At 42.8% G+C, this 25,290-nt stretch overlaps 1 protein-coding gene across 2 annotated transcripts in view; it reads right to left on the reverse strand.

Moving 5' to 3' along the window:
• Positions 1 to 25,290, reverse strand: part of LOC143132381 (ATP-binding cassette sub-family C member 12-like) — a 45,303-nt gene that overhangs the window by 7,540 nt on the left and 12,473 nt on the right. Inside the window, exons 10-25 of one of the 2 annotated variants that reach the window (XM_076291859.1) lie at positions 25,090 to 25,278; positions 24,504 to 24,575; positions 23,701 to 23,825; positions 22,232 to 22,304; positions 17,491 to 17,694; positions 16,090 to 16,224; positions 11,273 to 11,366; positions 10,163 to 10,249; positions 6,937 to 7,040; positions 6,633 to 6,824; positions 6,288 to 6,514; positions 4,532 to 4,669; positions 4,030 to 4,216; positions 2,772 to 2,861; positions 562 to 751; positions 26 to 185 (exon numbers count right to left, since the gene is read on the reverse strand). In XM_076291859.1, the coding sequence (XP_076147974.1) occupies positions 26 to 185; positions 562 to 751; positions 2,772 to 2,861; positions 4,030 to 4,216; positions 4,532 to 4,669; positions 6,288 to 6,514; positions 6,633 to 6,824; positions 6,937 to 7,040; positions 10,163 to 10,249; positions 11,273 to 11,366; positions 16,090 to 16,224; positions 17,491 to 17,694; positions 22,232 to 22,304; positions 23,701 to 23,825; positions 24,504 to 24,575; positions 25,090 to 25,278 (2,267 nt within the window). Of the gene's footprint in view, positions 1 to 25; positions 186 to 561; positions 752 to 2,771; positions 2,862 to 4,029; positions 4,217 to 4,448; positions 4,456 to 4,531; positions 4,670 to 6,287; positions 6,515 to 6,632; positions 6,825 to 6,936; positions 7,041 to 10,162; positions 10,250 to 11,272; positions 11,367 to 16,089; positions 16,225 to 17,490; positions 17,695 to 22,231; positions 22,305 to 23,700; positions 23,826 to 24,503; positions 24,576 to 25,089; positions 25,279 to 25,290 lie in introns of those variants that run through there. The other variant, XM_076291860.1, reaches the window with a different exon arrangement.

Below are 25,290 nucleotides of genomic sequence, written 5' to 3' on the forward strand. Positions count from 1 at the left end.
GTGTGTGTGTGTGTAAGTGTCCTACCTGACTGTTCCTATAAAGAGCACTGGGTCCTGTGGGATGACGGACAGCTGACTCCTGAGGTCCTGCAGGCCGATGGAACTGGTGTTCACATCGTCTATCAACATAGTGCCCCCTGCTGGCTCAGACAGGCGGAACAACGCCACGCCCAGAGACGACTTACCTACAAGCAACCACACACACACACACACCAGTATCACACACACACACACACACAGACACACACACATCTGTTTATAGATAATATAGCATATATAATTATTATATCTTTCATTACTTTGTTCATAGATGTACTTAGCTGTTATTACTTTACACTTAGTTTAATCTGCAGTGAGTTTATAGATACAGTATGTAGTTATATCGGCTTAATTACTGTGATTACTATTACAGCTGGCCTTTAAAGCAATGGGATATAACTTAAATGTCGGGTAGATGTTGCAGTCATTGTTAATATGTGGTTGACCATTTGTATATGTTTGAGAGACAGAAAGAAAGTGTGTATGTGTGTGAGTGTGTTTGAGTTGTTAGTTAAGTTGTACCAGATCCAGTCCTTCCCACAATGCCGAGCTTCTCTTTGGGCTTGATGGTGAAGCGTAGACTATTGAGCACGATGGGTGTGTTGTCACGGTAACGCATGCTGTAGTCCTTGAAAGTGATGGAACCTTGTTGGGGCCAACCTTCCGGAATGTGAACCCCCTTCACAAGTTGAGGAGCCTCCGATACACAACCCTACACACACACAGAGATCAAAATTAACTTTTTGGCCTACCAGCCAAAGTGGCTAGTAGATAAAAAAAATAAAAAATACTGGGCAGACATATTTTTTACCGACCAAAAATTAACAAAGCTTTTCATAACTATTTTTTAAAGTAGCCTATCATTAGCTTATTATGGGCTCTGTGCACTAGCTTACTTGAAGTCGGCAAACCAGTTTCCTTTTCTTTGACATTGCTGTCAACACACACCTGAAAAAGTGTGCTCACTGAAAATCCTTCCCCCCTTTATTTTGTGCAGCCACTGAACGTAGGCTAATGTTTTTAGGAAAAAGGTGAAAGCTAAAATCGCATTTATAACGACTTGAAGCCAAGCAGAAGGGCACATAGCAGTGTTCCTTAGAGCCGCCCATGGACATTAAGACTCACGTACATTGGATTTCTTATGTTTTGGTACAACTAAAGCACTCATCTTCAGGTGCTTGTTGACAGGAAACTGGTTTGCCGACTTTATGTAAGCTGGTGCACAGAGCCCATACAGCTTTTCAGAACACTTTAGAGGATCACACGTTCAGCTGCAAGTTCCATTCAAATGAACGGGCCTTCCCATAGGTCCAATAATTTTGTAGCCTATAATTAGACAGTGTTGAAGCGAGCAAATGAATTACGTGCCTCTATCTAATCAAGGACCTCTGCTATAATGACCACTGCGAAAATATGACAGTGGCAACGGGTTTTGAGCTATGAATCACGTCTTTTTATATCATTGTGGAATTTCACCAATAAATTGTTCATTACTCGAGAGTTGGTGAGGGTTTAATGAAACCATATGTCACAATCTACATAAACAAAGTGTTTATGGTCATTTTGAGCCTTATAGGGCTGTATTTTGGGTCACCAGCGCATGGCGTAAAGTTCGTTATTCACCGGCGCGAAGTTGAATTCGTTATTTTGCACCTTTATTTTTTAAGCATTGCGCCCAGGGGTGTGGCAATTAACAACCTAGGGAGGGACCTGGCGCATTGTCTAAAAATCGCTATCATACACAACCTAAACCTGGTCAGAAGTCAATGGCGAGTTGTTCATATGCTATTTTAAGAGCGCATGTCAACAGTCATATTGGCAGGTGCACGCACCATCCTTCTATCATTCATGAACGCACACCAGCGCACGTCCATGCAAAGCATTAAATTGCACGATTACAATGGGAAACATAATTAGAATAAAGATATTACGAAATACTGTACATCTCATGATGAGTAGTTATTCACCATCATTTGCAAATTGGTAATGACGGTTAAAAGTGATTAGGGGAGAGGCGAGAGACACGTATGGACCACAGCTGAAGACGCACTGTCACGAGATATAAGCAACTCCTCTGCAGGATAAATGTTGTTTTATTCAGTCATTTGAGAAACATTAGGGTAAGTGTTGCTTTTTCCAGCCTATGTTTTCGATGGTAACCCATTGTCAGTCAATAGTGAAAGTAACTGCATATAACTGTCTTGTCGTTGACTGACTCCTTGGTGAAGTTAGTTTCACTTTGCCAATGAGTTCAAATAATAGACGAGTGCAAATGCGTGAAGGCTATGCTAGGTTTTAGTAAAGCATGGTTTAAGAATGACTATTCCATACGGTCTCGCAAGCAGCCTCCTTCAAATGCGCCGTTGAATGCCAAAATACCGATGCATTTATTTGACATATCGCGCGTTGCGCCGTTAAAGGGAATGACAGATGTCATTCTCATTGGTTTAAAATGATGTTACGCCCCAAACACACCCATATGACTGATTGAAAGACCTAGGAACACCTTGTTACGCCATGCGCTCTACTTTTGAGAACGAAACCCCTCCCAATGTGAACTGGACATCCTACTAAATTTGAATAGACTTTTGACGAGTGACGATGCACTTTAGAATGTCATGATAGGGCCCATAGTGTAATTTGTTAGTGTTTCAACTCATGCAGCCACCACTGCCTGGTAGACATTAGCATACATGAATACAAAGAGGAGAGAGAAAAAGAGAAAGGAATACCGTGATGTACTCCATCTGCCTCTCAACAGAGGTAAATCTGGCCTCTACTTCTGAAGACAACGTCACCATATAGAACAGCAATACAGTGAGCTACAGGAGAAAAATGGAGAGGTAAGTCAAAGTAGCATTGACCTTTCACAAGTCCCAACCCTTTTAGTTACTGTTGCAATATCTGACAGATTACAGAATGTTCACCTCTGTCATGCTCACATCAACAATGTGCATAACACCAACATGCAGTAGACTACATCGCAAGGGAAAATTAGTGATCTAATTAAATACTTGTTGTGTTGCCATGGAGGCTGAAAGGGTTATAGTAAGATGACTACAGGACGCAACTATTAACTGAACCAATGCAGAGCGCCCAGATCCTGCAAAACCCCATTGACTCATTCTAAAACACAATCCACAACCACCTTAACTATGAGAGAATGCTCTGGCACTGTTGAATACCCGGTAAGTTAACTCTTTCAATTACTGGTACTGTTGGAATATTTATGGTTTGTAAAGCCAGTTAACTCAGTCACATTATTTCATCAGCCTAATACAATGAATGCAACAAACAAGTCCAATAAATCTGTGTGTTTACCATGAGCTGATTTGTTTTTCTTGTAATTAGAATAATCGATTTAAAAAAGAATAGATAGCTGCAGCCCTAGTGTATAGTTCACCTATAGTAGTTTACCTATAGATGTAGTAAAGGTGTACAGCTCACCTGTATGGTGTAGTGATGGTGCATACATCACCTGTTTGGTGTAGTGATGGTGTACAGCTCACCTGTATGGTGTAGTGATGGTGTATATTGCTCACCTGTCTGGTGTAGTGATGGTGTATATTGCTCACCTGTATGGTGTAGTGATTGTGTATATTGCTCACCTGTATGGTGTAGTGATTGTGCATACCTCACCTGTATGGTGTAGTGATGGTGTATATTGCTCACCTGTATGGTGTAGTGATGGTGCATACATCACCTGTTTGGTGTAGTGATGGTGTATACCTCACCTGCATGGTGTAGTGATTGTGCATACCTCACCTGTATGGTGTAGTGATGGTGTACAGCTCACCTGTATGGTGTAGTGATGGTGTATATTGCTCACCTGTCTGGTGTAGTGATGGTGTATATTGCTCACCTGTATGGTGTAGTGATGGTGTATATTGCTCACCTGTATGGTGTAGTGATTGTGCATACCTCACCTGTATGGTGTAGTGATGGTGTATATTGCTCACCTGTATGGTGTAGTGATGGTGTATTGCTCACCTCTATAGTATAGGTGAGGGCCAGGCCCTTCAAGGAGGGGCTGATGGTGTCTGGGCTGAGCACTACGAACAGCGCCACCGCCAGGATGACTGAGGAAGACATTAAGCTCAACCGGAAATAAAGCCAGCGCATGCCACATTGAAACAGCAGGAAGTGGTTTGAATTGGTGTCCACCATGTGTTCAAATCTATAAAGAAAAAACAGAAAAAATACACACACACACACACACACAGCAAAAAACACAGACACACAGATTTAGCTTAGGTCTGTTGAAACTTGCTGATTGAAGCACTCCTCTATCTTGTGTCTTGGCGTACATGGCACCAAGGCTGTGTGTGTGTGTATGTGTATGTGTGTGTGTGTGTGTGTGTGTGTGTGTGTGTGTGTGTGTGTGTATGTGTGTGTGCGTGTGTTATTACTGCTCGATGTACTGCGCTCTCTTGTCGTTATTGTGCGTGTATTGTGTGTGTGTATGTGTTTGTGTGTGTGTGTGATTTCTTACTGCTCGATGTACTGCTCTCTCTTGTCGTAGGCGTGTATAGTACTGAGGCCTTGGATGACTGAGGTAGTGAGAGAGATCCATGGTGACCGGCTCACGTTCTCCAAACGCTTCAGCTTACGGATGCTCTGCTGGGACATACTGACAAACACACACACACACAACTTACAAAAGGGTTCAAAGATTGTACCAACGGAGTGTTTAAAGAGCTTGTCCTGTAGGAATGTGTGCTTGTTAGCCAGTGCAGTGTGTGTGTGTGTGTGTGTGTTGTATGAACGTGTTCTTGTTAGCCAGTGCAGTGTGTGTGTGTGTGTGTGTGTGTGTGTGTGTGTGTGTGTGTGTGTGTGTGTTTGTGCTTGTTAGCCAGTGCAGTGTGTGTGTGTGTGTGTGTGTGTGTGTGTGTGCTGTAGCCAGTGCAGTATGTGTGTGTGTGTGTGTTGTAGGAATGTGTGCTTGTTCCAGTTCAGCAGTCATCAACAGGTTACAGTCTTACATTGGAGCATCACTAATACTGATACTGTGTGAATACTCATTCAAACTGCGAGGGACTAGCAACGAGAGCCCATGGAGGGTTAATGCAATTCAGTGCACAGTGTAAATAAACCATTAGGACATGGACTAGAGCAGGTAAAACAACAGTGAGCAATCAAAACAGTTGGGTCTGTGGATGCTACTGCTCCCAATGCGGCTGTCATTTTGTTACATTTAGAATTTCAGCTGGTTCAGCTGAAAGCCTTGCAAGAGAAAGTCCTTGAAATATGCCTAAATTGTTTTTAATTTACTGACAAAACCCTTTTCCCTTGGAAAAATAATTTTGAGCCTGGCTTTATCAACCGATCTGATTTTGTTTGTAAGCAAATAAGTGCATATTTAATGAGATAGGGCCTCATTTAAGTATTTAAACTTTAAAAAAGAAATAAACATGCAATGCATTTTTTTCTTATCTTAACATAAGTAATCAACTGAGAAAGTTTCATGATGATAGCTATAATTAAAAAAATTTACCCTATTCACACTTTAATTATCTTATTATGCTAATTATGCAAATTGCCAAAGGTGCAACTTTTAGCAACCAAGTTGAAATCCATCCACTAGGCCTATATATATATATATATATATATATATATATATATATATATATATATATATGTAGTGAAATCTGGTACCATCCTTTAACTTAGAAATAACCCCTGTGTCCTCCAAAGTCTCCCTCTGTGACTGTTTGCTGTAGGGTGTCTGATTGACTTTACCCCAAGGACACAAACATAGCCTAGGCCAGGTTAAGGGGTCTTGTAACATCCTTATCTCTGTTGATACTAACTGGATGGATGGATCGATCATTGTTGGGGGTAAGTTTCTTGTGATTTTCCATGTGTGTGTGTGTGTGTGATAAGAGTATAAGAACTGGCTTCACCCAAAGATGTGTGGGATTGTTACTTGACATTTGCAGTGGATAACAACCTCCCGGTATCGTGAATAAAGCTGCAGTCTCACACCAGTTGCCTTGACAACAAGCCCTCTCCTCTACTCCAGTGTTTCCCAAACTTTTATGCTCATTTGCATATTTAAACATTAAAATAGAAAAAAACATGCAATGCATTGCATGGTAAAACAACAGTGAGCAATCCTTCAATGTACAGCGTGAGTTTGGATAACTGTCAGTCACGCAGATTCATGCTCCTTACAGACAAACACAGACACACCCACACACACACACACACACGAGCACACACACACACAAGAGTGCTGAAACACTAACTAGAAGATGAGAGCGAAGACTGGTCCGAGGACAGCCAGGACCGTGAGCATGTAGGAGAACGCAGCAGAGATGATGATGAGGGTGAAGGTGATCATGAGGTAGCACTGCAGCAAGCTGTCCATGTTGATTGGCAGGGCCGTGTCCAGCTCATCCTGGTCCTTGGAGAACCGGTTCACCATGCGGCCTGTGGGCGTCGTGTCAAAGAAGCTCATCGGACTGAACAGGATCTGCAGAAGACATGGGGGTTAGGCCCTGTGTGTGTGTGTGTGTGTGTGTGTAAGTGTGTATGTTTGTGTGTGTGTCTGTGTGTATGTTTGTGTGTGTGTATGTGTGTGTGTGTCTTACCTTGTGGAACATGGTGTCGTGGAGTTTGGAGGAAGCGTGTACCGTCACCTTGGTGAAGGAGTAGCCTTTGATGAGGCTGAACATTACCATGGCAACCACAGAGAGGCCGTAGACCATGTGGTAAAAATGGAGGTCTGGGTTCAGGGAGATGTCTCCTGCAGACGCCCCCTCAAGAGTAGAGTTAGCACAGCTCTGCAACGCAACACAGACATAAACCCTAACTAAATTACCTAACCTACTTAGAGTATACTGCTGTGTTTATGTTTGTGTGTGTGTGTGTGTGTGTGTGTGTGTGTGTGTTTACCCCTGATCCTTGTTCCAGCCAGTAGCTTAGCCACATGTTGCTGAAGGCCGTCGTCCCCACCAGCAGAACAAAACTCAACATTATGAAAAAGAGAAGGATATAACCTGGAAACACACACACACACACACACAATGATCAACAACAGGGTCTACCCTGGAGAGATCATGGATTATGACGTAGGTATATGCATGTAGTCATCTTGTTCCCCTCACTCCCAGTAGGTGGGAAGAGGGTCTGTAGTTGGGTCTGTGCTCCCAGTAGGTGAGAAGAGGGTCTGTAGTTGGGTCTGTGCTCCCAGTAGGTGAGAAGAGGGTCTGTAGTTGGGTCTGTGCTCCCAGTAGGGGAGAAGAGGGTCTGTAGTTGGGTCTGTACTCCCAGTAGGTGAGAAGAGGGTCTGTAGTTGGGTCTGTGGATGCTACTGCTCCCAATGCGGCTGTCATTTTGTTACATTTAGAATTTCAGCTGGTTCAGCTGAAAGCCTTGCAAGAGAAAGTCCTTGAAATATGCCTGAATTGTTTTTAATTTACTGACAAAACCCTTTTCCCTTGGAAAAAGAATTTTGAGCCTGGCTTTATCAACCGATCTGATTATGTTTGTAAGCAAATAAGTGCATATTTAATGAGATAGGGCCTCATTTGCATATTTAAACTTTAAAATAGAAATAAACATGCAATGCATTTTTTTCTTATCTTAACATAAGTAATCAACTGAGAAAGTTTCATGGTGATAGCTATAATTTAAAAAATGTACCCTATTCACACTTTAATTATCTTATTATGCTAATTATGCAAATTGCCAAAGGTGCAACTTTTAGCAACCAAGTTGAAATCCATCCACTAGGCCTATATATATATATATATATATGTGTGTGTAGTGAAATCTGGTACCATCCTTTAACTTAGAAATAACCCCTGTGTCCTCCAAAGTCTCCCTCTGTGACTGTTTGCTGTAGGGTGTCTGATTGACTTTACCCCAAGGACACAAACATAGCCTAGGCCAGGTTAAGGGGTCTTGTAACATCCTTATCTCTGTTGATACTAACTGGATGGATGGATCATTGTTGGGGGTAAGTTTCTTGTGATTTTCCATGTGTGTGTGTGTGTGTGTTAAGAGTATAAGAACTGGCTTCACCCAAAGATGTGTGGGATTGTTACTTGACATTTGCTGTGGGTAACAGCCTCCCGGTATCGTGAATAAAGCTGCAGTCTCACACCAGTTGCCTTGACAACAAGCCATCTCCTCTACTCCAGTGTTTCCCAAACTTTTTTTCTGGCGACCCACTTTTTAAAAATGACAGACCATCGCGACCCATTTCACTTCAAATCTACCCTGCAACCACCAATATTGTTTTAGGCCACAGGTTCTCCAACTTTTCTATGCCTCCCCCAACCATACATTGCTATAAGATCTCTGCTTTGAACACGGTTGTGTTGCATTTTGAGCACCATCAGCGTGAAAAGTTGGAAATGACTACTGAAAAAATACGTTTTAATGCGCATCCGAGAGTAGGGGAAATTCTCGCATGTTGTCATGTCATCATTCGTCAGCATAGTAAGCTGTTCCTGTATTTCTAAAAAAAAATGTTGTAGGCTACATTGCGTTGCAGACAAATGGGTCCATAACACTGTGGACGTCAATTCCAATGTAAACAGCAAATAACTCAAGTCGTTATATTGTATTGTGGTATTATATTATATCGTATAGTCGTTATATCAGAACAAGAGTCGTTTGCGCAATAGCCGGAAGAATGCACCTTTACTTTGGAGTTAGCGAGGTAGAAAACGAGAGGAATAGTGTTTAAAATGCCCATTTAAATTGTAAACTAATATAATGCACTGTTGTGCATTTTAAATCAGAAATAAGAATGTGAGGAGGTTGCTATTAACTTTAAAGATTGCATCTGCAATCGAAACTATGCAAATTGAATGGCCTTATGTCCGGTCTATGGATGTCTGCTTTAGTTGACAGCATGGTCACTAGATTTTAATCGGTAAAGTTGAGGAGCTGGTATCTATTAATGTTGCAAATAGGCGGATTCATGTCCCTTGCAGTTTGCAACTGCGAGGTACATGGCAGGCGTCCCACAGAACGGTTTCATTTTGAGAGGTAGATATCCATGCTCTGGCACCCCCTCTGCGATGCATTCGTCCCCCAGTTTCATGCGCCAGTTTCATGAGCTTTTATGACAAAACCGTGACGGTGGTAGTTAACAATCCTAATAGAAAACTGTTCGCTTTCCTGGTATCAAATGACAAATGGTATCAGTTAGGCCTATAACACAACATAAATTGTGCTGGCGACCCAAATAAAATCTCCTACCCAGACTTTGGGAAACACTGCTATACTCCCTCTTCACCTACGACTGCACACCATTGTCAAGTTGCAGTTACAGTGATTGGTCTCATCAGCAACAACGATGAGACGGCCTACAGGGAGGAGGTCCAGCACCTAACATCGTGGTGCACTGATAACAACCTGGCTCTCAACACCAAGAAGACCAAAGAGCTCATTGTGGACTTCTAACAGGAAGTCTAAAGCTAGCACACACACCCCCATTCTCATCAACGAGACTGAGGTGGAACGTGTCACCAGCTTCAAGTTTCTGGGTGTCCACATCTCTGAGGACCTCTCTTGGACCCTTAACACTTCTACCCTGATCAAAAAGGCTCAGCGTCTCTTCTTTCTGAGGATGCTAAAAAAGGTCCACCTGTCTCCTCAGATCCTGGTGAACTTCTACCGCTGCACCATTGAGAGCATCCTCACCAACTGTGTCACAGTTTGGTATGGCAACTGGCCATCCAGGGCAAGCGATGCTTGCGTAAGGCACGTAGCATCATCAAAGACTGTTCTCACCCCAACCACAGACTGTTCACCCCACTCCCCTCAGGGAGGCGTTACAGGTCTCTTCGCACCCGAACCAGCAGGTTCAGAGGAAGCTTCTTCCCTGCGGCTGTCACCCTACTGAACCCCCGCCCCCGCCTGATGCCTCCTTGTCTGTGCCTGTTGAGGTCCACGCCTACCCTATCCCACCCATAGTGTTCTATTTATTTACAAATGTAGATACTGCAATTACACTTATATATAGCCATATTCTACTGCTCTTCACCCTGCACATATACAGAAGAGCTGTGAATGTTGGGTGCCCAACTGAAAGGGTGATCTGGGACCTGGGATCTGGTTGATTTGATATGGAATGACTGTGTGTGTGTGTGTGTGTGTGGCTAACCTCCTGCAGCTTTGCAGTACTGGTGATATGTTCGCCATGTCACTGATCCCTCCTGAGTGACCTCCTGTTTGATCAGCTGTTGAATCTCTGCTCTCACACACACACACACACATACACACACAGACACAGGTCAGTGTTAAACCTCAATTTCCATATCAGCAAATTACTCTCTTAACTTCTAGCATCTTTGGGCATCCACAGGAAAAGTGCTTTTTGACACTTGTAGGTCATGACGTCAGCTAACTGCCACCTAGGTGTATGTATAACAGCATAACATGTAGATTTAAATGCCCATTGAAGAGGGTTTTTTTACCTTAAAATTACGGTAACACTTTATCATAACTACTCACTATTAATCATTAATTAAGCATTTGTAAACTATTACTAAATGCTTTATTCCTCATTTGTAAAACATTTAGTTTTTATAAATGATGCAATAATAATTTGTTAATGTAATAATGTTAAGTAACATCCATTATTTGACTTATTAAGGAATTGTCTATAGTTTATCAGTTACAATGGGTATCTTAATTATTAACAAACTATTTACACCTACAAAAATAATGATTAATCGCTTCCACACAAAATGTACTTAACTAACCATTTCTAACTCCTGAGTTAATCATGAATTATAGCATTAGGAAGTGGTTTATAAAACATGTATCCACACCCTCTCATAAGTGCATATGTTTAAGGCATGCATACATGTATGTGTACATTAGCAAACCCATTAAAACTGATTTTATAAACCATACACTTAGGAAGTTGCTGTTTGGGTGGGAGCACTCCTACGATGACCCTTGAGGGAACAGGGGTGTGGCCTTCATGTGTCCAATCTCATTCAAATGCCTGTCCACAGGACACTTCTCTTCATATGCTAATTTGATACTTTTATGTTCTGTAATTCTTGTTCTAAGTACTCTCCTTATCGAAGTTCTCTACATTATTAAATGTCCACGTGCGCTGGTGAGACCAAGACTACAGGCACCTCTATGAAACTGTAGTACTGTGGCTGGCAGCATTACAGAAGCATAGAAACACTGTTGGTGCAAGTGCTAACTACTGTCAGAGTTCTGAAGAAGTGAGATCGCAGTGGAACGCGTGACGTACCAGGGTTGATGACTCCGTTGTTCTCGTGTTTGTCTGCAGTCAGCTCTGGAACCTCAATTTGCTGCGGATCAGCTGGTGGTTCCTTACTTTCCTCCTTTACAGAACATATTAAAGAGAGACACCAATCACTATTTTTGCAGAACATATTAAAGAGAGGCACCAATCACTATTTTACAGAACATATTAAACAGAGGTGTAACAGAGGTCGTAATTCGACCGCCGCTCACGGCCCTCGACCCCGCCACCTCGACACACACCGGCATGGGAGTCGAACGCTCGAATCACTATTTTACAGAACAAATTAAAGGGAGGCACCAATCACTATTTTACAGAACAAATTAAAGAGAGGCACCAATCATTCAGACATGGGCAGTATTTCAATTAGATGAATTTGAAATACATATTTAATTACTTTAGCATATTTTTGTAATTTGTATTTAGTAAAAAATCAAAAGTAGTTTGTAACAAAATACTTCGAGGGATTGTATTTACAGTATTTCAAATACTTAAATACTGAAGAAAAATATGTCTTTTTTGTGCTCAAATATGGAATCACTCGGTTAAATATACTACCTTTAACAATAACCATGAGGCTATGTTTAACACCATAGTAAAACATTTTGGCATATTTTCTGATGTTGCTAATGTCAAGTTAGATGCACGAAAATCATGTGACACACCCTGGGGATTCCCTCAGCGAATCAGCTTTGAACACAGGAGAAGAAGCGACTTTGAACACAGGAGAAGAAGCAAGCAAAACCCATTCACCAAGTGAATAGAGTCTGGTCACCATAGCTGTCAACATTTAGCTTTCCAAAAACGGGAGTTTTTTTTTCGGGGGGTGGGGGGGGCAGTGTTTATACCAGATATTTAATACGTTTCATACACGTGTTTCAACACTGCATTTCGGTCGTTGCTTTTACCTTACCATTACCTTACGCATGCCAGTTATGTATCCACCAGCTGCCTGCCTGCAGCCTACTTCTAAAACTCCAAAGCTGCTTGCTGTCAGATTTTGTTCCGAGGGAACAAGTTCAGTGTATCAACAACACTCAGTTTATGTGATGTGTTAATCAATTAAATTCCCAACAATTTCACAACAGCTAGTTCTGCAGTAGGCCATTCAACTAGTCCGCTTGCTTACGACGAGACTCAGGCTGCGCAGAAGGCACCCGCTTCCTTATTTGGGTTTTGGGTTGCCAGGTTTTAGCCTATGACAAAACAGTTGAAATTGAAACTAAGTGATCGTGTATGTGTAGGGTGTATTTCATACACAACCTGGCAACCTGAATGGATCAATGATTTTAAAATGAAGTTTGATGGCCATTAGGGCTGGGACAACGCGTCGACGCAATCGATGACGTCGACGCAAAAAATACGTCGACGCAAAATATGCGCGTCGATTCCTTAAGCATAATGTGTGCCGCTAAATATTTTTTTAATTTTACACCTTCAGTGTTTCCCATAAGTTGACTAATCTGTGGCTGGAGGCCACGAAATCATTGAGCTGTGCTTTTCACGCATGCAGCCTTTCCTTGCCCCGGCCACTCTCTCTTGTAAGAGCCCGCTGCCCCTCCTCTGCATGTGCATTTAACAAAATATTCACGATTGTTGAAGGATTGTTGTTGCCAAATAGAAGCATTGCATAGAACACAGTGGGCTAAATTGTTATTAAATCAGCTTAGCATCGTGACCATGCTGTGCAAATTTGTTCAAAACTGCTGCATTAAAGTTAACTCTACTTAGTTTGGTCTCCTCAATGTATTATGTTGTGATGAGACCTTAGCAAAGTTATGCAATCAAGCAGTATCTCAAAGCCAACGTTAGAATACTGTTTGGATGTAGAGTTTAGCATGCTTACAGCTGTTTGTCAATTTCATTATTCATGCAGGGCTCATTTTATTGACTCTGACACTGAATGTTTGCAAAATCCCGATGTAAATGGAAAAGTGTTTTCCAAGACTCAAAAGTGCTTGTCCCAAGGAGAAGTACAAACCGTTATTTGAACTAACTACATTATGAATTGCATCCACACATCAGCAGCTTTTTAAATGTGTTAATGTTAATTGCAAGGATTCCCTCACGAACGTCGTCTTAAAGTGACAGGCACTCAATTAGACCTATACACTACTGAACTGAACTGAATGCTACCTCTGACTAAGAATGCATTACTTTGCACTTGTATAGTCTTTTATTTTGGAATCTTAAGAGCAATAAACATATATTCCAATTATGGTTGGGTATCGTTTGGGTTTTATCCGATACCGGTGCTAAATCGATACCTTTAAAACGGTGCCGGTGCCGAAACGGTGCCTGAACCGGTGCTTTGTTTTTAAAATGTTTTAAATTAAAATGGTCTAAAGCATGAATTGCTTTTTTTTATTGATGAGACAAATTTGAACATGAAATTGAACTGTTATATTCAATTTACTATCAATATCTCATTGCTCCTATGAATTAACATTTAAATGTTAAAACAGCTTGCCATGCATGCACACACAATGGTAAGCTTTCAAGTTTACCCAGTGTAGGCGGTTTGACATAAGGTATGTTAAAACCGCTTGCCATAAAACTGCCAGGTCATGGACAACGGCATTTGCAAGCAAGCTAATCTAAGGGACTCTACTTTCCAGTTAATTTAGTGTGTTCCCAAATGCTTCAAGAAATTGTGTCTTGACTTAACCCATAACACGCAGTAGTTTTGAACAGGTTAGGCTACATGTCGGTGTTGAAGTGTTAAGATTCCCAGCGCTAGCCAAGTAGGCATTTTAACAGCAACTATGGCTATGCGCTAACACCAGTCAGCTGAGTTTAATTAGCGATAACGAACGGAGATGGTTTCGTAGCCTCTTTGACAGCTCAGTGACATCAGGTATGTAACCTACATATTTGTTTTTGCCAGCTAACTTTTAACATGATCTTCATATTCATTGTGATGCTATATGGACCTCATGCACATGAAAGATTAATATCATGCCATTATGTTGTTTAACACACCGTGAAATAAAGTTTTCACCTTACAACTTTGCTGATAACATTTCAAATAAATGTCAGTTAGCGCATTAGCAAGGATATTGTGTAACGTATAGGCTAGGCTAGCCTACTGTTGATGTTGTTTCATAGCCTTTTGCTTGTGTGTAGTTAAGCCCACTGCTAGAATCTGACAGGAGCTCGCGATATCGCTTTAAAGTAAGCTATTTGGTCTCACGCAAGCTGTCAAACACTGTCCACTCATGTGGTGCACCCCTCTGGTTTATACATCCAGTGTTTATGTTAGCTAACTGTATCTGGATGTGTTGCTATCAGAGCAAGACGTTAGAGATGGCGCATGACATGCAGTGATGCCTCGTATTAAAAAAAAAAAAAAACGCTATTTAAGCACCGAAATGAGGCACCGAAATCCACGTTGTGATTCGATGCAGTTACTACCGTTTGTGTTGGCACCGGTGCCATATTAGAACCGTGTTTCGGTGCCCAACCCTAATTCCAATGTTAAGGAATTCATGTTTTTTTTCATTCAGATATGAAAATCAACATGTATAAGTTGCTATTAGTCAATTAATGGGGAGATAATCGATAATCGAATCGAAATCGAATCGGACTGAAAAAATGAATCGTTAGATTAATCGATGCATCGAAAAAATAATCGCTAGATTAATCGTTTAAAAAATAATCGTTTATCCCAGCCCTAATGGCCATGCAAATTACGGGAGTTTTCCGGGAGAAATAACAAAACGGGAGGGTGCTGGGAGATGACCTTGAAATACGGGAGAAACCCGGGAAAAACAGGTATGCTGGTCACTTGTGATTGGGAATCGATAAAAGAGAAATCCGGGAGATTTTTACATGGATCTTGATCGCTAGATGTCAACAGGAAAAAAAATAACAAAAATCGGTGCTACCGAACTGGAGTAGCTGCAGCTAATAGCCAGTACACTCTTAAAACGAATGTGTCCCTATCTGGACACAGAGATGTGTTAAAAAAAAACAACGCAACAAGTTGTGTTGATTCAACGCAAGTTGCGTTATTTTCAACACATTTTGTGTAACAAATAAAAAAAAGGAAACAACACAAACTTGTGTGGTCCCTATCTGGACACAGAGATGTGTTAAAACAACACAAGTGCGTTGTTTTCAACACATTCATTTTAAGAGTGTACTCCCAATCAGCTCCAATGCTAGGTCTGGGGGCATCATCTAAACTTACCTTTTACCGTCATTAAAGGTCTGCACTATATGAACTATATAAGTTGTTATGGGACAAAACGATGCGTTTTCTACTCATTAGCTGCAAGAAACCGTCTAAATTCAAATTTGCTTCTTACTTTTCAAAATATGCATGTGCATATTGACTTTTGCTTGGTGGACTTGAAGAGAAATGGACACACACACAGACTTAAGAAGACACTCTTAAAGGGTAGCTGCATCAACCAGCAGAGGGAGTGAAACGGAACGAGACTTTCACATTTTTTTATTTTTTTGCTTTAAGTTTGCTGTGCACGTTTGCAACACACACACACACACACACACACACACACACACACACACACACACACACACACACACGAGAGAGAGAGAGGTGAGAGTCTGATGAGACACAAACAGTATGAGGTCTCTGGACGTTGGGTTACTGCAGGTCCTCTCTGGACCCTGGACGTGGGGTTACAGCTGAATATGTATGTTTGCCTCAAACATCCACCTTTGTTCAGAGAATTTTGCACATTGGGAGTGAGAGTGTTCTATCCACAGTGAGTGTTCTATCTGGAGTGAGAGTGTGAAAAAGAGTGAGTGAGAGAGACTGTGTGTTTGTGACGTACATGCGTCTGCTCCAGCTGGAAGTTGTTGATGAGCTGAGCGTAGCGGCCCTGGGCCTTCATCAGAGACGTGTGTGTCCCCGCCTCCTTAATCTCACCGTTCTCCAGAAGCAGCACGTCGTCACAGAACTCCAGGTACTACGCCAGAGGAGAGAAGGAGAGGAAGAACCGGGGAGGAGGAGAGGAGGGGGAAGAGAGGAGGAGAGGTGGAAGAGGGGAGGTGGCGAGGAGGGGGAAGAGAGGAGGGGAGGAGGAGAGATGGAAGAGGGGAGGTGGAGAGGAGGGGGAAGAGAGGAGGGGAGGAAAGGAGGGAAGAGGAGGAAGAGTAGAAGAGGAGAGGAGGGGGAAGAGAGGAGGGGAGGTGGAAGAGGGGAGGTGGAGAGGAGGGGGAAGATAGGTGGGGAGGAAACGAGGAAAGAGGAGGAAGAGTAGAAGAGTAGGGGGAGGTGGAGAGAGGAGGGGAGGAGCAGAGGAGGAGAGGTGAAGAGAAGGAAGAGGGGAGGAGAGGAGGGAGTAGAGGGAGGGGAGGAGAGGAGGGAGCAGAAGGGAGTGGAGAAGGAAAGGAGGGGAGGAGTTAGTAAGTAGGTAAAGTAAGTACATTTTATTTATATAGCGCTTTTCACAGACAGGATCACAAAGTGCTTGACACAAAAGTGCATGAAACATAAAAGCATAGGGGTAAACAAGAATCTACGGATAAATAAGTAAAACAGATACAATCTGCAGTCTGCAGTTGCCCCTTAAAACACTCAGCAATTTTCAGCAAACCTAGTGCAAATTGGAAGAGCATTCCAGAGTCTGGGGGCACACTCTTGTGTTGAAATGTGTTGAAAACAACACAACTTGCATTGTTTTTAACACATCTCTTGTGTCCAGATTTTATTTGTGACACAATATGTGTTGAAAATAACACAACTTGCATTGAAAACAACACAACTTGCATTGTTTTTTAACACATCTCTGTGTCTAGATAGGGACAACACATTTGTTTTAAGAGTGCAGTAGAGGCAAAAGCTCTATCCCCACACGTCTTTAGGAGAGGAGGAGAGGAGTGAAGGGGGGGGGGCAGGAGAAGGAGGGAGGGGACAGAAGCTGGGATGAAAGAAGGAGAGGAGGGGAGAGAGAAGAGGAGGAGAGGACAGGAGGATGAGATGAGGAGAGGGATGAAAGAAGGAGAGGAGAGGAGGGGAGGGAGAAGAGGAGGAGAGGACAGGAGGATGAGATGAGGAGAGGGAGAAGAGGTGAGGAAAGAAAGAGGGAAGGAGAGGAGAAGAGAGGAGGTGGGGAGGACATGACAGAAAGAGGAGAGGATGGATATGACAGAAGGAGAGAGGGGGAGGAGAGAAGAGGAGAGGAGAGGAGATGAGAGGAGAGGGGAATTATGTCCACCAAGGCAGAGTGTACCTGTAGCTGGTGTGTGACCAGGATGACAGACTTGCCCTTCAGGGCTTTTTTCACACACTCCTCAAAGATGTGTTTGCCCACGTGAGCGTCCACTGCAGACAGCGGGTCGTCCAGCAGGTAGATGTCCCGGTTTGAGTAGACCGCTCGGGCCAGACTGATCCTCTGCTTCTGACCGCCCGACAGGTTCAGCCCACGCTCACCAATCTGAATACACACACACACAGATTTACACACGCACACACACGCACACAGGATACACATGCACACGTGCACACAGACACACCTATGCACACAACCATTTACACACAACATACATACATACACACCCACCCACACACATACACACACATGTAACGGATGCCAGCTAGCTTATCTGTGTGTGTGGAACGTTGGCAAGGATTAAAGTTCTCCGTCGTAGGACGGATTTCCGTAAATTTGATTTTAGAAATGTCATATTTGAGATCGATGCAGATCCGATGAGAAAAAAAAATAGGAGGGGGGGGGGACTATCACCTTTGCTTTTCCTTTTTTAAGGCAACTACAAATATTACTGTAGGTCCGATGAATTAATGTGTGTGATGGTAAATGTTTAAAGACCTAATAGTGTTCTTGAGAACTTTCTGTGTCTCAATCAGTGACCACTCAAGAAGATAGCCTACGTCAGCCATGAGTTTAGCTTTGTTTATGTTGTAGCTACACACTTGTCTCGGGCGTTTGCTTAAAAAAAAAAAGAACACGTATGGAGGACTATGACGGTCTAAAAGTTGGATTATAGTGACACATTAGAGACAGCTGATGAGGTTGGCCAATCTGTTTAACTTTTTTGGATATGATATTGTGGGCTCTATGTGCGAATTCTGAGAAGAAGCGTAGGCTGTGTTCTTTCCGTGCATCAATGTAGACAATTTCTTACTATCGCGAACTCTTGTCAGGGGAGGTAATTCATTTTGGGTGTCACCTATGACTTGAACAGCCTGCTATGCCACCTGATGTAGGCTACTATTATTGTTACAGTTTTTAATCAATGCAACTAACATTATGTGTAAAGCGACACAATGTAAACCGTAGCCTATGCAATTTATTATCCCGTCTGTTATGACATCAATGTTTTTTACAATTTGCGACGGAAGGTTTTGACTGAGCGTGTTAGCATAAAAAAATAATAAAATCACTGTCATCATCGCGAACTGTTGAGTAAGGGGTCAGTCTGTTTGTGACGCACAGACAGCCTTGTAGCCTATTTTGCTTAGGCCTCACTTTTAACGACAGTAGGTTGTGAGTGTATGTTGACAAAAAATAACCATACAATTAAAATAGTCAACTTAAAACTTTGCTATAAAATATTAATGTATTGCACAAAACCATAACCAGTAGGCCTACCAGAACCTCGCATATTAGCGTCATGATTTGTGTGCCTCATTTTTTACAAACAAAGTGGCGGCAATCAGCAGTCAATTCTCTACATGCCCACACAACGCATCCGACTCGGATACCGCACTCCTACAACCTCTAGGGGCTGCTGAAACATCTTTTTCAGCATTCGCGCCTCTCTCCGAGAGTGAAGTATCTAGACTCCTGACATGCAGCCGTCCTACCACATGCTCGCTGGACCCTATACCTACGAGCCTACTTCAGTCCATCAGCCCGACCATCGCACCAGCTATCACACATGTGATCAATGCCTCGCTAACCTCCGGCACATTTCCAACAGCGTTCAAAATGGCCCGGGTAACACCGTTGCTAAAGAAACAACCCTGCTCAAGTCGAGAACTACCGCCCTGTCTCACTCCTGCCTTTCCTATCCAAAGGCATTGAACGAGCAGTCTCCAAACAGGTCTCTGACTTCCTTTCACAGAACAACCTTCTGGATCCAAATCAGTCTGGATTCAAAAGCGGCCACTCTACCGAAACGGCTCTGCTGTCTGTAACAGAAGCCTTAAAAGAAGCCAGGGCGACCGCTCGGTCATCAGTACTCATTCTGCTTGACTTATCGGCTGCCTTTGACACGGTTAATCACCGCATTCTTCTCTCTATAACATGGGAATCTCCGGTTCTGCTCTCTCCTGGTATGAATCCTACCTCACAGGACGCTCGTTTAACGTATCATGGCTTGGTCAACTATCTGCATCTCACCACAGGGGTCCCCCAGGGCTCAGTGCTGGGCCCCCTTCTCTTTGCTATCTACACTACCTCCTTGGGACAGATTATCCGTTCACATGGCTTCTCATACCACTGCTATGCAGACGACACACAGCTCTATCTGTCCTTTCCACCTGATGACCCCTTGGTTTCAGCACGGATCTCAGACTGCCTCTCAGACATAGCTACATGGATGAAGGCACACCACCTCCAGCTGAACCTCTCAAAGACTGAACTGCTGGTCCTCCCAGCTAAACCTACCATACACCACGACATCAACATCAAATTTGACTCCCTGTCTGTTTCACCTACCAGGACTGCAAGAAATCTAGGAGTTGTTCTCGACAACCAACTGAACTTCTCAGATCATGTTGCCTCAGTCGCCGGTCATGCCGTTTTGCACTCTACAACGTACGGAAAATCAGGACTTACTTGACTCAAGATGCTACCCAACTCCTGGTTCAGGCGATAGTCATCTCAGGACTCGACTACTGCAACGCCCTCCTGACAGGTCTCCCAGCCTGCGCAGTGAAACCCTTTCAGATGATCCAGAACGCGGCGGCGCGCCTGGTCTACAACCAACCCAAAAGGGCACATGTTACCCCGCTGCTCATCCAGCTACACTGGCTACCTATGGCGGCCCGCATCAAATTCAAGGCTCTAACCCTTGCCTACAAAGTAGTCTCCGGTTCTGCTTCCACCTACTTGAATGCCCTCATATAGACATACACCACCACCAGACAGCTGCGCTCCTCAGACGAACGACGTCTAGCTCTACCACCGGTACGCTCAGGCCATTCTCATCTGTTGTTCCTCGCTGATGGAACACACTGCCAGTTCCTACAAGGGCAGGGACATCCTTCTCCATTTTCAAAAAACTCCTGAAGACCCAGCTCTTTACAGAACATCTCCTCTCATAGCACCACTCACAACAAGTCTTGCTGATCCTAGCACTCACCAGCCGTCTTGAACTGAGACGTAACAGCACTCACCGATGCACTTATTCGTACTGTACTCTACTGTTTTTAAACTGTTCTTTAAATTGTCCTAAAATTGTTGAGAATCGCTTTAAAACTTAAAATTGTTACCATGTTGTAAGTCGCTTTGGCTAAAAATGCGTCAGCCAAATGTAATGTAATGTAATGTAATGTAATGTAATGTGTGCGTCTATTTGGCAAGGCCACTAGCTGTCATGGTTGCGTTGTTGCTAAAGGAAGGCAAGGCAGGTGTCAAAAGTTAAAAAATAAATGGAGATGGGCAGCTGTTGGAAACGGGGGAGAACTAACAAGCCATGGTGTAAAGAAATTAAAGTGCCAGGGGTTTGCTTTTGCGCGGTTCGCTGCAAGAAAATTGTTTATGGATGCAATAGGAAAACGTTTTAGCACGCCACCAATCAGAAGACCGCCATAAGGTTAACGTTCGTGCACTTCAGGACATCTTCTCTACCTGGTGCAACTAGCCACCACGACAGAGGTAGGCTACGTTTATCTATGGCTGACCGTTTTTACGTTTAGAAAGTAGGCTACGCATGTTCTTTCATAGCGCAACACGACCGGTCCCTCACCATATCGCAACCTCTTGTCAACCTTATACAATCTGTTGCTGAAGACAAAAGCACCGTCTCCAGATTGTCGTTATCAAATGCGCAGACCTCCTGCATGAGCACACACAGACTGAGAGACTTCTCATTGGAAAACTGAGTTGTCTGTAAAACTCAAAATTACCATGTTTTCATTAAATGCGGATGAGGCAACAAATGGAAATATGAACAATATCTAGAATGTTATGATTCGTTACTTTGATGAGGAAATGGGAAGTCTTGCAAACTTGATTTTATAGATTTTACTTGGTGTTGAATTGCATATTAACAAGAAAAAAATCTCCCCTTTAAACACTTTTGGCCTGAAGTAATTAAATAAGAGTGTGTTAAAGCCTTTCTACAATATTGCTGCAGTAGAAAAGAACAGCAATGGCTAATCAGCAATGGTCAGGGATGGTACTAAAATATATTTTTGTTCATCAGGAAAACTCAATCTCAATCAAGAACACTCAATTCGCCTTATTCACATGGCGGCCATTGGCGGCTAAAACGAGGCTACAGGGTACACAAACCATAGGATTGTTATGTTCTATGCATTCACCTGTAGGTGGCATTAATTATATAGTAAGTGTACCCTGTAGCCTCGTTTTGGTTTAAACAATGGCCGCCGTGTGAATAAGGCGAATACTCCCTTTACTTTGCTGTTTGCATGTTTTTGTACATTAAAAACCAATAGGTCGCAACCGCAAAAGGGGTGCTATCTCTAATAGGTAGATATGAACAACTTATGACTTATGGCCTGAAAAAAGTTCAGTCAAACGATTTTTTTTCACTTTAATCCCTGCGTTGGTAAACCTCACTCCCCGTCACCTCAAGAGTGCTGCTGGCATGCGAGCTAGTAGCCTGAGGTGCTACTGTTCGCGGGGCCTGTGCAGGGCTGACCCGTGCAGGTTCAACACAACGCAGTTTGCACACACACACTTAAAAGACATATACACATAACAGACAGGCAAACACACACACAAACACACACACACACACTTGGGTGTGTATACTACTCACCTCAGTTTCATCACCATAGTAGAGTATGGCCAAGTCTGGCTTGAGGGAGCATACGTTGATGACGTCATTATACCTGTGAGAGAACACACACACACACACACACACACACATGGAATATCTGGGACCTAAGACTTTTCCTGCACATTTATAGCCTACTTGCCATAATGTAGCCTGTTATGTTGACACATTTGATGATTTAGGATAGCCATATACTGGTAGGCTATGTGGAGAGGATTACTTTCTCTTTGGAAAACACTGGTTTCTACGCTCTGTTGATAAATGAGGGCCATTGTGTCTACATTGACCCTTGCACCACCACCACTTAAGCAATGTGTGTTATTCTGCAGAGACAATGTAAGGGTCTGCCGGACCTCTGTGAAGTTACTGTTACACAAAATGTAGGAAGACTGGTTTTGTTCAATCAGCCTTCTCATTCAGAGCAGTAGAAAAGTGGAACTCTCTAATTCTCTAATATCATTTTCTACTTTCGGTCCATTCATGGAATGGACTTTTAGGTTGCTAGGTTACTGGGACGCTGCAGACTGACGCCACTCCGTCTGGCTTGTTTTTGTTTGACTTTTAACAAATTTTATGATTTATTATAAATATTCATCAGATCAACCTATTGTATTATTTAGTTTAGTTACTTTGGTGTATATTTTTGTTATTTTTATTGCATTTTTCCCCGTGACAAATCAGTATTATTGCCTTGCCCTGGGACTGTCACTGCACTGAGTGGACGATAACGTTACTGCTACTTACAACGCTACACTACGCTGAGGACTTCAGCGGTATGGCTTCTCTATCTGGTGGATGGCTGTTCTTGTTTGCCATCTCTCCCTCTTCCATCACGTCTGCTATCTACGGACCTGTTTCTGGGTATCTAGCCGGTTGACTGACCAGCTAAACTGAGGTTTGGTGTGACTGCGCCAATAACGTTAGCCCATTACAACGCCACATTTCAGACTGATGATTTCAAGATACGTGTTGGAGCTTGTGTTTTGGCAATGGGGGGGGGGGGGGGGGGGGGGGTAGCTCAACTCAACCAAGTGTCTCACAACCTAACAGGATAATTCCTATTAAAGGGGTGATAGAATGCCAAACCGAGTTTACCTAGTCATAACGGCAGTTCTGTATGTAAAATAAACATACAGGGAACTTCAAAATCCCATTGTCACCTCCTTCCTATGGAAATCTTTTTTTATTATTGCTTATAAATGTTGCTTATTTTGCTTTAGTTTATTTGTACATCTCACTATAACAATTGTCTACTATTTATTTTGTTGTTATATATGTTGTTTTGTTGTTTATTTTATATTATAATCTCTGAATCACTGAAAATGAGGACTCCCTACAATGAACTTCCGAGAATAAAGGTTGGATGGATGAATTTATTCATGTGATGAGAGTGTATGTGTGTGTGTGTGTGTGTGTGTGTGTGTGTGAGAGAGAGTGTGTGTGTGTGGTACCTTTGCTGGTTGAAAGGCTGTCCCATGAGGATGTTGTCCCTCACGGATCCGTGGAAGATCCAGGCCTGCTGGGAAACGTAGGCAAATGTCCCGTCTGCAATCACGGATCCCTTCACCAGGTGCATCTGAGAACACACACACACACACACATCTCTGTTTCAATCTTTCACATACAGTAGATCTCTGTTTCTCGAGTCACCTACTGTCGGTATGGAAAAAAACCCCGAAAACAATCGGTTCTACCTATCTGGAGTTGCTACAGTCAACAGCTAGAGCAACTCCTGAACATGCCCCAAAGTGTAGTACTGTAGCTGCCTGGCAGCTCTAGCTGTTGGCTGTGGCCACTCCAGCTAGGTAGAACCGATTGTTTTGGTTTTTTGGTGGTGTTTTGTATCAAAAGTACTAGATGACCTCGAGAAACAGAGATCTATGTGAAAAATGTAACAATTTTCCAATTAATGTTGATGGCATATGGTCATGTAAAAGACAGATAAACACACCTGCCATCTAGGCCATGCACTTTTGATCTAAATACAAGATTAATAACACTTGGTTATATTTATTTTTTGCAGTGTGCAAAATGATTGAAATAAGAAAATCCCATCAATGTTTATGGGCTGCCTAGGTATGGAAACGTGATTAACATGTGATTTCAGAAAATTATCTTACATTTGCATGATACATACACGTTACTTGTGATGCATGTACTACATATTATTAGAAACATCACCGACTGACAAACGGTCGACTCAGATTCCATTTCCTGTAGCCCTCCATATCTATAGCCGCCTGCATTTATTTACCTGTTCTAGGACGCTGGATATGAGTGATGTTTTTCCACTGCCCACATTTCCACAAACTCCAAGCAGGTTTCCCTGGAAAACCAAAAGATTATGTAAGTCATGTGTAACGGTAGCCAGGATGTACGTTGTGTAAACCTCCCTCCCGACGCCTTAAGACTTGTGCTAGTGAGCGTTCTAGCAGCCTGGGCTTTTAGCTCGATTACTAGCAAGAAGCTAGTAGATTCCTGCTTGATAACCCCAAACTAACTAAAAACTAACATCCATGAAGTCCACTCTGTCACACCACCGTCAGTCCAGTCACACAAAACATTATCAAATAACAAAAAAAAATTATTTGAGAAAATATTGATGAATCGATTTGTCAACTGATGAAGGTGGGGGTTTACTGTATATCCTCCATCTGTGTTTGTAAAAAATCTCCTTGGTAAAGGTGATGTTTTTTGCAACTAGTCCTCCATATGACTCAATGCTCAGATTCAATAAGAATATTTTTTGCCCAAAATTTTTGAAGTGACAATGTGCGTTTCTGGTAGAATATACAGACACATACACACACACACACACACACACACACACACACACACACCTTGGGCAGGGTGAAGCTGATGTTTCTGAGGGTGAGTTTGTTCTCTGAGGTGTGTGTTTCATTGTTCGTGTTCTCAGGTGAGTGGTCAGGTGACTTCCAGCAGAATGAGGCGTTCTCCATCACCAGAGCCGCTCCTAGCCCCTTCTTCTGGGTCAGATAAGACTCAGGGTTCTGCAGCAACAGCAGCTTCTGAGGACGAAC

This window comes from Alosa pseudoharengus, unplaced genomic scaffold (genome assembly GCF_046254945.1).
Source record: "Alosa pseudoharengus isolate Yale_2024_CS ecotype anadromous, Long Island Sound unplaced genomic scaffold, YU_APseudo_1.1 YU_APseudo_1.1_scf_19, whole genome shotgun sequence".
Taxonomy (NCBI): Eukaryota; Metazoa; Chordata; class Actinopteri; order Clupeiformes; family Clupeidae; genus Alosa; species Alosa pseudoharengus.